At 38.1% G+C, this 13,613-nt stretch overlaps 1 protein-coding gene across 1 annotated transcript; it reads left to right on the top strand.

Annotated features, from left to right (window-relative positions):
• The first annotated feature begins 3,369 nt into the window (after positions 1–3,369).
• On the top strand, positions 3,370–12,812 carry LOC126826925 (endoglucanase A). The gene is made up of 12 exons (XM_050556073.2): positions 3,370–3,427; positions 4,184–4,372; positions 5,066–5,270; positions 5,894–6,064; positions 6,779–6,963; positions 7,624–7,783; positions 8,518–8,629; positions 9,143–9,293; positions 9,664–9,808; positions 11,440–11,605; positions 12,151–12,341; positions 12,748–12,812. The coding sequence occupies exons 2-12, from the start codon at positions 4,184–4,186 to the stop codon at positions 12,783–12,785; spliced, it is 1,713 nt and encodes a 570-aa protein (XP_050412030.1). The 5' UTR covers positions 3,370–3,427; the 3' UTR covers positions 12,786–12,812.
• Positions 12,813–13,613: the final 801 nt, after the last annotated feature.

Raw genomic sequence — 13,613 nt, 5'->3', positions numbered from 1 at the left:
TTATTGTCGGATACCTCTTCGTGTGAATACAATTTCATTACATCCAGTCGTTTTTGCTTAAATAGGACACAGTCGACAATAGCATGACTCAGGTTGCATGTAAGGAATAAGCCACAATATTCACACAGTAATCTATCTAAAGATGTTGGATCATTGATCCTAGCGTATGCACATACCTTCATGAATACCCTGCAGGCTTTGCTAAGCGACGGATCACTAGACCACAAGGAGAAGATAGGGTGGGGTTCTATATATCTCAAAGCAGACATAAATCAAGAAACACCAAGCGATTAATATCAAGTCACGGCGCAGATATACAATTTCCTCTATTAATTGAAGCCAGTTTGTTTAATAAATTGATAACATGCTAAACTAATGTTTTTCGTGGTGTTCATGTCACGAGTGTATATCAAAAGACCAGTGATTTTTATCAAACATAATGTTATTGGACACGAGAGACATTGTTTCGACTTCCGGTATATTATTTTCTGATTATGAATACCGGTATGCATTTGGGTATTCTAAATTCAGATCGATGGATGTGGAATTACCACGACCCTTCAGGTGAAGAAATCATGATATCCTTGGAACGTCAATAGTCTACAGCCTTGACTAAAGATTATCAGACCTTTCGGACGACCCTATACTTGTCACATTACCGGAATTGTCAAGAATGTCATTTATTTCAAATCTTCACGTGTGCACTGCTGTGTTTAAGAATACCCGAATACAGTCCTCATGGTCTAAAGCGCATCCGATTTATCAACTTTGAATGTAGGGTACAAAGCTTTTCGGTCAATTTAAATGAAGCTTTTAAGATACAAAGCCTCGTACCGGTAACTTTTAATAATACGTCTATAATTTATTGGTGATTATAGTTATAGTCCACCCGACGACAGGACATCAAATGTCCCGATAAATCCTTGCTTTTCTTATGCAACTTTACATTGTTATAAATAATATCAACACCATTAAAGTAAGGAAGTGTATAAAATACCACAATTTTTGGGGAATGTGTTCAGTTTGGATTTATATTTTGAAGTGGTTACCCCTTGCATGTTCACTTTTATGACATATAAATAGGCGTACGAGCCAGGTGGGCAGGGGGGAGGGCAGCTGCCCCCCTAACTTTCGGGCAAGCTGACTTTTCGGGCAGACGGGTAAAGTGGAAAAAAAAATTATTTCATCTATAAAACACTAATTTTACGGGCTTGAATAGCAGTAAAACGCGTTTGCGGCCGACAAATATTCCAAAATTTTCTTGGGGGGTCCATACAAGGTCAGCTCCGCTTCTTCACCTCTCGAAGAAAACCGGTGCCGCTGTTTGTAAATCTGAATTTTTTTTCGGGCAGTTCTAGTTTTGCTTCCCTAACTGTCATCGAGCCGTAATAAAACACTGATTTTACTTTTCTTTTAATTGAATACCACGAATTTGTACTGAGTTGACTATGGATTAAAACGTTTTGTCTGGAGCCACTCTACTTTGTGCGACATTTTTCGGGTATCGATTATTATTTGTGAATGCAGCTGCAACAGTCTGATTGGATGGTTGGAATTCAGTTACAAAATTCAGTTGGGATTTCGGTTACAAAACCATTGGATACTTTTGGAGTTGCTCACACAGGCTAAAATAGCAGAAAACATATTTGTGGTGGTTAAATTTTCAAAATTTTCTCCGGGAGGGTGAGGCCCCCATATCCCGCGACGATTGATTGGTTGTTTGGAATTTAGGTCAGCCAGGTAGGCTATATTGGACCAAAGTGAACTTGCTGTATTCACGGGCTGGAATAGCAGGAAAACGCGTTTGCGGCAGTTAAATTTTCAAAATTTTCTCCCAACGGTCCCGTCTCCGTGGATTGGAATTCGAGTCAGCCATCTTAATTAAGCTATATTAGACCACTTTGAAGTTGCTTTGTTCGCCGGCTTAAATAGAGGAAAACGTGTTTGCAGTCGTCAAATATTCCAAAATTGTCTTAAGGGGGTGGGGGGCATACAAGGTAAGCTCCGCTTCTTCACCTCTCAAGGAAGACCGGCGTCGCTGTCTGTAAACCCAATTTTTTTTTTCGGGCATTTCGGGTTCTGCCCCCTAACTGTCATCGAGCCCGTACGCCTATGGACATATAGTGACATTGTTCAATGTTCGCGGTGGATTTCATTTTAAATCTTAGAGAGGAGAATCCTATCATATTTCCAATTTATGATCGTCAAGTTTGAAAACGAGAGAGAGAGAGAAATGGGGTTTAACGTCCACTCGACACAAACTAGGTCATTTCGGGACTAACATATGGTTTAATTTTTATTTCAATAATTCGCTTGCGCGTAGGGGTATTTAGCAGTGGGAGGAAACCGGAGGACCCGGAGAAAACCCACGAGGTTGGACAGGCTACCTCCTCCTTGTCACGTACAACCGGGGATTCGAAACCACGTCAGTCGACTCAATGACAGACTTTATGATACAGCGCGCGCACGTTAATCATTCAGCCATCCAACCCCCCTAAGTTTGAAAACGTTTCGCAGAATTATCTTTACATTTATACATGTATGTTTAATTATAAGGCTTGGAGGAGAAGATATCATAATGCAAACTTGCACTCTTTACTGCCGAATTCTTGTAACCTTGAGCAGATAATACATGTACTTATCTCGTGTTGATTAAGTTTTACCACGCCTTAGTCTAAAACAACTCCTTTTGATTATATACTTCGGTTATTCGAATACATGTTATTTGTAATAAAACTCTGCAATATTGTTTACAAGAATATGAATATATTGATAGACTTTAGTATATTTTCTATCATCGGCTTAAACAGATGGAATGCACTAATATGTCTCATTATGCCGAGCAATTACGGTAGAGAAAGGAAGAGAGAGAGTGGGGTGGGGGTTAATGTCTACTTGACACAAACTAGGCCATTTTGGGACTAACATATGGTTTAATTTTTATTTCAATAATTCGCTTGCGCGTAGGGGTCTTTAGCAGTGGGAGGAAACCGGAGGACCCGGAGAAAACCCATAAGGTTTATAAGGCGGCCCTACTCCTTGTCACGTACAACCGGGGAATCGAAACCACGCCAGTTGACTCAATGACAGACATTCAGACATTATGATTCAACGCGCACTCGCTCTCCATTCGGCCCTCGACTCCCTCCTCTACAAAAATAGTGTGACAAGGAAGCTTACAAAATCAATATATTTTAAATTAGAAAACATATGTTGTTTCGCTTTTTATCTGACTTGATTTAGTACAAAGCAACCAAATTGACCATTTATATGACTTTAATCAGAACAAGAAAAGACTTAAGTGGGTTGTTTAAATTTTAAAGATAAGTGTGTTAACGACGCCCACTTTGTCCAGATGTAAATTTCACACACGATAAAAACCAAGGAATTGGTCTATATCTTTACATAAGGCAAGAAATCAGCTAAGGTAAGGATGCTAAATCCATATTGTATGTTAGGCATTAATGGCAATTTTCCCAATTTTGTTTAGCACAAGTATTTTGTTTTAATATTTTTTGTTTCTTTTTCTTTACGGTCAATGGATATTTGTTTAGCTGCTTGATCCTTGTTAATCAATTTTGGCGACCGCTAAAATCTCAAGGTCAATAGGCCATGCTTTTGTGTTTGCCGATTAATTTCCATAAACTCACATGTACCAACCGATGTTTCTATTAGAGGCATTATCCAAGAGCTAAATCTGCCTATTGCAGGCTTTTATTTATGCCTTAAATGTTATATAAATTATCAATAAGACATTTATTAACGCAAGACCGTAATCATCTCTCTCGATGCCATCAGATACTTGAGATTTTCAACAGATTTAAATACGATCGACAGTTAATGATTTAATTTTAAATCGGTAGCAATGACAATCGAGAATACACAGTTCTTCTAGAGGCGATAACCCAGCTGGCATTTTCAACATATTATTCCCTTGTCATTATCTGATTTTTAACTATTATAGCGAGAACTGTCAGTTCTTTATCTGAATCCTCCATAATTCTCCTTTAATATCATATTTTTTTTATATCCCCGCATTTAATGTGGGTGTACATTGTCGTCGCCAACGTCCTGCGAGCTATATAACATTTCTTATAAACATTTTCCCAAATATACCAGTATTGTTAATTTGATCACAATGGAAACCCGATCATGTTGTGTTTTTTTTTTTTTTTTTTTGTAGATGTTGTTGCTTGCTATTAGTTGGTTGGTGATATTGGGCAGCCATGCCCAACATCACAAAATCTTTCACATGACCGGTGTCCAAGATTGGACAGGAAAGTTTCAGGGTGAATTTAACATCCCTTTTACTGAACATGTAGATGGCTGGGAAATGATTATAACATTTAGCGTTCCTGTCACCGGATTCTCGGTAGGTTAAACACATTAGTAACAATGTAGCAGGGCAATAACATAATTATGAGTTCTGGAAGCTTGTGGGCAAAGTCCGGTACAAATATGTGTGGTTTAATGGTCGATAGCGAGACATTAAGCAATATATTGAAACAACACATGGACGTGTGGCTTCAATATATGACGCAATGTCTTAAGCTTAAGACCATTCAACAACTTAAAATACAGACACGTGCTTTGCAATGGAACATGTCACATGGGTCCATAATTTCAACTAGTATAAATATTGTACGTTTGGTACATTGCCCGTACCATTATTTGAAATAATCAAAGGAGGATGTAACATCTGTATTTTAAAAGGGATTAACGTAGTCTGCCCTAAAAAAGAACAGTCGTATAGTTTGGGGCTAACTGATTAAAACATTATTTATTAACATAATTAAAGACAGTATTCAATGCATGATAAATTAATTAGATTCAGAAACAAGCTGTGCATCTTAAATTAATCCGTTTCCAACTAAACGAGTTTGAATGTCGATATACCCAGTAGTCAAATACTTCTGGAATACGTCTAGACTGGCAAGGAACGTGTGTCTATATATGCTTAACTGACCTATGGGCAGTTGCAGAGCAGCTGCTACCATGACATACATAGCCACATATAGAACATTTACATAGTTGAGTAATTTGGACGTTGTTTTTCATTATAAAGGAATGGATGGGAGATGTTGTGAAGACTTCAACAGATAATCGTGTGTATACTATTGTTGATAAACCCCATGTTGGAATACAAGAAATCGGAAACAAGTTGCAGGTCACTGTAAGTGGTTCTTACTCCGGAAGTAAACCACCAACTGCTACAGCAGAATTTATTAACCTGGGAAAAGACGATTTCAAACCAACAGAGCTTCCAAACAGTAAAGTCACTATTTTAATTCACAACCTTAACTTTATCATTAAAAAATGAAATGAAATGATGTTTAATGTCCTACTGTTCTGCTCCGAGCTGGGCTAATGAAGACGGGTATTCGCCAAACAGAGTGCTATGAGGGAAATTTTGCCCGGACAGCGCACTACGGCCTACTCTTATATCAAATTCCAACTGTCAAGGGATCTTTTACGTGCAATGTGTACACAGGACCTCAATTTTTTTGTCCCATCCGAACGACTAGACAGCTGTCCTTGTCAGGCCCTCCGTCCTGCATCACTGACAAGGGGGAACCACACCGGAAAATCTTGATGAACATTCTTTGCCAATGCAAGGATCGAACACCCGACCTCCAGGTTAGCGAGTCAGCGTCTTACCCACCGTGATCCCCTAAATCATTAAAATATAGCTGTATTTATCATTTAAGTTTCCATATTTATTGTTTGTGTATATAACCATATAAAATCGAAACAAACACTAAAATGCAAACATAGAGCTTACGAATTTATTATTATTAATTACATGGTACATTCCTTTTTATTTAGACCATTTCTTACCAGAATATCTCATTATGAATTGGCAAACATTTTAGGGTCTAATTTATATTCACAGAGGATCATACAAAGTATAATTACGACCAAGTCTTGGAACTGTCCATCCTGTTCTACGAAACCCAAAGATCTGGTAAACTTCCAGCTAATAACAGAATACCCTGGAGAGGTGATTCAGCTCTGGGCGATAAAGGACAAAATGGCGAAGACTTAACTGGAGGATGGTACGATGGTATGTAAATATTTATTGTTTTGAAACATTCTTTTCCCTACTTTTTCTAGGAATTTGTAATTATCGCTTGTCACAATTTTCAGTCTGCTAAATAGTGTAGAATGTTGAAATGGGGGTGTATATTGATGAACTATGTGCATAACCGAAATAGAAAAAAGCGATTTGATTGATCGAGAACTGGAATACAATAAAAACGGCTCGAAATGAGGTAAAGTGGTCAACCTTGGAGTAGATATTTATTAATGCTTGACTGTTCTGCTTAGCCCAAGCAAAGATATTCAATTTGATTTGTGGATGCTTATCAATAACTTCCATTCTAGTTGGGCGAGAAATTAAAATAAAATGAAATTGTGTTTAAAATCCTACCTTTCTTCACGATCCGGGCTAATGGAGTCAAACCACCCCCGTCCGACACTACTGACAATGGTAAACGTGCATGGAAAACCCCGAGGAACTCTCTGGCAATGCCGGAACTTCTTGGTTAGTGAAACAGTCCAATATCGACAGAGCCATGTGGCCCTTACTAATAGAGTGAGGGTGATCCAACTTGGTGTATGTTTTCATTACGGCAATACTTGACTAAGTTATCTAATGGTTTACAAAATCATATTTGCAAAAATAAGTAATGATCGAGTGTCATCTATCTAATTCGAGATTAAATACTTAGCAATATGTAAGTCATTTATTAATAATCGGTCTTAATTTTGTTTTCAGCTGGTGATCATGTTAAATTTGGCCTGCCTATGGCCTATTCAACTACTATATTAACTTGGAGTTTGTTAGAATTTAAAGATGCTTACACATCATCTGGCCAACTGCAATACATGTATGATTGTATTAAGTGGCCTCTTGATTATTTTCTTAAAGCACATACAAAAGCCAATGAGTTATACATTCAGGTAATTTAGCCACGCTGCACTTATATCTGTATTCATCAAATACGAGCTTCTTATTCCAAACTGAGGCCATTACCCAGTATATATTGACGGTCCGGCTTCTGACACCCATGTAGAAACACTTCATTTTTCTCAAAATTAGTGACGATGCTTACTATAAGTACTACAGGTATCTGCCAAACTTTCCATTTGAGTAGTTCACGAAACACATTTTTGGAGTACTTTTTTAAATTTCTCTGTTCAATATGATGGTTATTTAGATTAAAGATAAATTCTCAGCTTTCAAACGACGATTTAATTTACCTTGTCTAAAAGTTCCTTTTCAAAACGTTTAGCAGGTTATAAATGACCGCCTAAACAATTCGAATAACATGATAAAGTCGACTATTCGATATATTTTGCATAATTTGCCACGGGGTAATTCACACACAACCATATTCCGCAAAATTTCATTGCAGGCTGAAAATATAACCCAAACAATACCCCAAAATATCACCGGAAGTTGCCGATGCCTAAGGTCTGTTTTCAAAACCGGTTTATTCAGATGCTTAGTGATTGCTTGTTGCTTGTAAGTGGTCGCTGGTATATATGTGGGACTTAATTAGTTTTATTGAAATTAATAACTGATAACATTTGAAATACTTCTACACATATGGTTTAAAGGTAGGAGACGGTGGAAAAGACCACAGCTATTGGGGTAGACCAGAGGACATGAAAATGGATCGACCATCATACAAGCTGGACGCGTCGTGTCCAGGAAGTGATGTGGCCGCTGAGACCGCTGCTGCATTTGCTGCAGGATATATGGTGTTTAAAACGAAAGGTACGTAATGCTATGGAAGCCGGTAATTTCCCCTTCGTCTTCTGTCTGTGCTTTAATTACGTGTGAAAGCGAATGCAAGAAATCGAGTCCCTTCTTAGATTGACGACAAAATTTCACTACGCCTCGCCTAGCCTGTTTATATTTGTCACGAGGTCCCGTGTACACATTGGCGTGCACGTAAAAGATCCCTTGACAGTTGGAATTCGATATAAGAGTAGGCCGTAGTGCCGCTTTCCGGGCAAAATTTCCCTCATAGCACACTGTGTGGCGTATGTCCGTTTTTATTAGCCCAGTTCGGAGCAGAACAGTAGGACGTTATACCCCATTTCATTTCATTTCATTTCACACACTGTTCAAAAGAAAGCTATAGTGGACGCTTTAAACATGGGAGTGCCTATGACATATACAGGCCGTGTAAACACCATTGGACGACCATTGAAATTCAGATTCAGAGTTGAGCTGCTGTTTACATGGAGGGGCTATTTTCTCTGAAGCCGAAATATTGTAAACGGTCTAACCCCCCCCCCCCCCTCCAACTTTCAATAACATTTAACTTTATAAGGCGAACATTTTGCTCTTATCGGAGTTGAGATATTATTATAGTAATTGAACCTTAGATTAAGCAACATCATGTGACGTCTTTGCTGTCGCTCCACCGTCCCACGCATCCACTTTACAGGGCTGCTAGTGGGCGTATTTTCGCTGCCTGACAATTGTATAGGTTTCTTTTGCAGATCCAGCGTATGCCAACAAGTTATTAAAACACAGTAGAGAATTATATGCTTTCGCTTTGGCTCATCAAGGAATCTATACGGACTGTGTCAACGAAGCTGCCGCTTACTACAGGTGTGTTCATATATATATCATTCAGAATAAATTATACACGAAATATTATTTTTTCTGGCAGTCAGATGATTATACAACCCTTAATAATTACTCGCATACACTGTGACATTCGGAAATCATGCATCATTAAGGACATTCGTCAGTTGGTATAATTATGCATTCCAATATAAGTTTGGTATTGGTGTAAAATCCGGAACTTCTTCCACAAGCTCCAAAGACATGTTATGACCAGACAATAGGCTGTGAACCAGTTAAAGTTAGGACAAAACAGCCATTGGTTTTTTTTGGGTGGGAGGGGGGCTCGATTTTATGTCATCTGGCTCTGAAATTAAAATGGACATATTCAAATCAAATCGAATACAAATCTGCAAAGTCATCGCTACGACACGTTTTCCTGTTGCCTCTTTAGGTTATCGAGTAGAGCATATAACGACTGCACGCGTATATGTTAAACTAGACCCTTGCGTATTATTTAATCAAGTTTACTATATTTTTTATAAACATATAAAACAGGTCTATGGGGTTTGAAGATGAACTTGCTTGGGGTGGAGCATGGTTATATTATGCTACAAAAGAAGACAAATATCTAACATCAGCTGAGAAATATCACCAACCTGGTAAAGCCTGGGGAATGTCATGGGACGATAAACAGGCTGCTGAAACGGTGAGCAAAAAATGAAATGAAATGAAATGTGGTTTAACGTCCTACTGTTCTGCTCCGACTGGGCTAATGAAGACGGGCATACGCCGATTAGCCTGTCATATTAATTGGCCGAAGCTTCTTCACAATACATATAGATTTAGATATTCGATTACTTGCGCTTAGTATAAAGTGCAGCGCGGTACATGTAATCAGGATGTATTCAAGCATCAACTATCAGCTGTCATCATCTGATTCATAATCCTATCGTTTCATTGACAGACATTTTCAGGACATTCTATTTTCATTATCTATTTTTTAACTATTATAGCGAAAACGGTGAGCTCTTTATCTAATCGTCCATAATGCCCCTTTAACATATTATTTTCATTAGGTACTTCTGTATAAATTAACCAAGAAAGATAAATATAAACAAGATATAGAGGCTACTTACACAGACTGGATGCCAGGTGGAGGAATTCCCTATACACCTAAAGGTCTAGCTTACAGATTGAAATGGGGTGCATTGAGATACGCAAGTAATTAATTTTCTTTAAATATTGTTACTGGATTGAGACTAGTAATTGATGAAGATTGTTTGAATTTACAGTTTCTGTCAGGTTTTTGTGAATAGTCATTATTTTGTGGTCGAAAGGCTTTAGGAGGTAAACATACATGAATTAGGGACATAGCGCACGAAAAGGGCGCCACAGCCAACATATTCCATTCTCTGGGCATAGAAGAAAACCGAGATGTTCAAATTTAAAGTAGCTCAGTCTCTAACTCAATATCATCCAAAATCTTCAACATTGAAAACACGATTTATTTGTCAAATTAAATCAACATTCATGTTGTGATCTTACCGGAAAAAGATGGACTTTTGATATCCAATATTTAAGACAAAATTAACATTTTACCATTGGTACACGAATCGTGTACCATAATGCGCTTCAGCCCCAGTTGAATCAACTGACTCAAGGGACGAGGCTAGACACATTGCACCAAATCAAACGGCGTATGTAGACTGGAATAATCAGACGCTAGAAATTTGCACTCGCTTGAGACTGCTGGCTTATTTCGCCGAACATAACTGATTTGAAATTGGAGTAAAAACGGAAACCATTGAATGTAAATCAGTTTATATATATTCATATTACAGTATTATATGCGTTGCGACCCACTTTTGTCAATTTCCAGGTCCCAAATGTTAGCGATTTAGCTCCTTTAAGAGCGGATTGGTTATCCTCCTTTATCTATAAAGTTTATCTATGAAGCTAACTTCCGCCAGTAGTAAATGCTTATCTGATTTAAGTAGAAATATAATTCACGATTATTCACTTCAGGAATATAGGGCATGAGGGAACTTTATTCCTGTAACCATTTTTATACGCCCACATTTTCATGTTCCTTTCGATATTCGAGCGTATCTGACAGTAACTTGATGGATTATCGCCCCTGATTGTACGAAATGTCGCGTTGTTAGCTTGTGGGCCCTCCAGAAGTCGCAAATTTCGTCCGATTTTAAAGTCTGTTTAAATATTTCACTGGTTGAGTTCAAAATCTGTGAAAATCAGACAATTATGGCCGACAAAATGGCTGCTCCTTGTACGCAAATAGTGTAAAAGTATGCAATACCAAGGTTGTGAACCCTCTACATGTCACAGTTTGTATCCGAGTTTGATGAAGCTTAAAACTTATGTTTATATCCCAAAGATCTCGGTTCCTTGCGATATCCGCTCACATTGTTCTCTGTCCATCCCTTGCAAAATGTGAGTGTATCTTGAATGTCAACCGCTTGTTTAATGTAAATGTCAAGTGATGGATCAATCGGGTCCTTCTTGAATGACACAGAAAGGAAATATCTAAAATAGTTGTATATGGGTTACTTTCCGTAGTAGCAACAAAGGGAGTAGACTTCTGGTGAAGATGCTACAGATGTTGGAATTCCTACTTGACAACATATTCGTTGAATTTTGTAGGGAAACATTGTTTTCCCGAATTTGTGCGTTGGACTTGGTATTTGGCAACATGGTGGGACCGACTGTGTTTGTTTATTTAATTTATTTTACATCTTTTCATTGGTTACTACTGTCCACGCTTGGCAAATTCGTCAAATGGGTGTATAGTTCTAGTCGGATAAATTCTTGTATATAATTTTGTATTATTTAAGGTAATATGGCTTTCATTGCTCTAATGGCGGCTGAAGAAGGTCTTCATGAAACTGCATACAGGAAATGGGCACAAGGACAGATTTATTATGCTTTGGGTGATACTGGCAGAAGTTTCCTGATTGGGTACGGTACAAACTACCCAAGACGACCTCATCACAGGGGAAGGTAAGTGGACTATAAAACTGATGGATTCATTCGCTAACAAATCCATAATTTAAATAGCTTTATCGAGGTGTGGGGAATTCAATGCTCATCATGGCCCACGGTCTCGAAATCAGGAATTCGATTTTCAAAGTAAATAATGTAAAATTGCCTTGAATATATGTGTGTTTTTTATGGTTTAAGTGCAATGCCTTCGGATACAGTTATATCAAGATCGGTATATACAATGAACATATAATTTGGCGATATGAACCATTCCCTGCACTGTGGTTTTAAACCAAAGTCTTCGGATATTCTTATTTAGAAATGGGGTCTGGGTGTGTGTGTGTGTTGTAATAGCTAAGCGTAGCGTCGATTAGTATATAACGTGGTGATATGAACCATATACTGCAATATCTGTCTTTGTACTGTGGTTATATTGCGATACCCCCGGATACAGTTATTAAAAAACGTGATCCGAGAGTATGCACAACCACAACTGACAATAGCTTACAATGGGAATATTACTTGGATTAAGCAAACGGTGTTTATTTTTTGTATGTGTTCAGCTCATGTCCACAACGTCCTGCGCCGTGTGCATGGTTTGACCAAACTCAACCTGGTCCAAATCCACACATCCTGTATGGTGCTTTGGTTGGTGGTCCTGATGAGCATGATGGTTATAGTGATAAGAGAGATGATTATGTTCATAATGAAGTAGCCACTGATTATAACGCAGCTTTCCAGGCAGCTGTAGCTTGTAAGTACAGCATCGTTGGCACCAGAGGGTGAGGGATTGGGAGTAGGGAGACAAATGTCTTAAGGTTACCCTCTATGTTTATCAATATAATCTATACTAATGTTCTGAATGTCGTTTCGCTGTCTGTTCAGAGTTGGCGGCTTCACTAGGGCTGTCCCGAGGCTGACATTAGATGTTTAGAGGTATCTCAGACCTGGGAATAACATGGTCTATATGGCGTTGACCTATCGCTTCCGACTTCGCATCTTCGGGTCATCCGCTAGCATTAATTATTATCATAGACTATGAATGAATGTAATTAAGCCAACGAAATATGTGCAGTTTTGAAACAATACTTTTTTACAGAGGAATCTGTTATAGATGTTATCGTTTAGTTTTAAAATGTTACTTTTGGTCATATTTTCAGGTCTGAAATCACTTCACCTTCGTGGAAAATTTACTTAAGGATTATAATAAAAAGTTTTAAAAACCTTCGATGTTTCTCATTGACTTGTGTTCGTACGCAAAGCCGATATTCCAATATGATATCCTGGTAATCGGGTAAGACAGTGTAGTTGGTGATTTGCAAATCGGATTTTTTTGATGATAAATCACCTCAAGAGCTGTATTCTACAAATAATTAATTGTCAGAAAATACAACCAGGTCTTCTAATACAGAATTTCTGTTGTGTGAAACAGTTGTATTTAACTTCCGCTTCCACCGAAGTGATATTGATGGGATCTTATTATCAAACAATCCCATTATGACTCATCTGATTTGAAAATTAAATGCAAGTATGTAGTCATTAGAGCTGGTACGAAACCAGGTATATGAAGAACATTAAAGAGTTGCTGTAATGAACATACTGTGCACGGATGAAGTTTAACGTCCACTCGTTACAAACTAGGTTATTTCGGGACTAACACATGGTTCAATTTTATTGCAATAATTTGCTTGCGCGTATGGGGTCTTTAACAGTGGGGGGGGGGGGGAATTGGAGGACCTGGAGAAAACCCACGAGGTTGGAAAGGCGACCCTACCCCTTGTCACGTTCAACCGGGGAATCGAAAAAGGAGCCAACTGAATCGATAGTCCAGTCAATTTATCATTTTACCCCCAAAAAATTGCAAGAAAATGTTTTTATGCATTTTTGCATTTATTTAGGTGTAATTTATAAAATTCCAAAAGTTTACCAAATTTTGCGCACCGGAAAGTGGTAAAATTCAAGATGGCCGACATTTGCCTAATCAATGTTCAAGAAAACCCTAAACTATTGGTTTAAGACCCTATAA

The sequence above is a fragment of the Patella vulgata genome, chromosome 7 (assembly GCF_932274485.2).
Source record: "Patella vulgata chromosome 7, xgPatVulg1.2, whole genome shotgun sequence".
Classification (NCBI taxonomy): domain Eukaryota; kingdom Metazoa; phylum Mollusca; class Gastropoda; family Patellidae; genus Patella; species Patella vulgata.
Note: the sequence above shows the minus strand (reverse complement) of the source record. Positions and strands in the feature narration are given on the sequence as shown.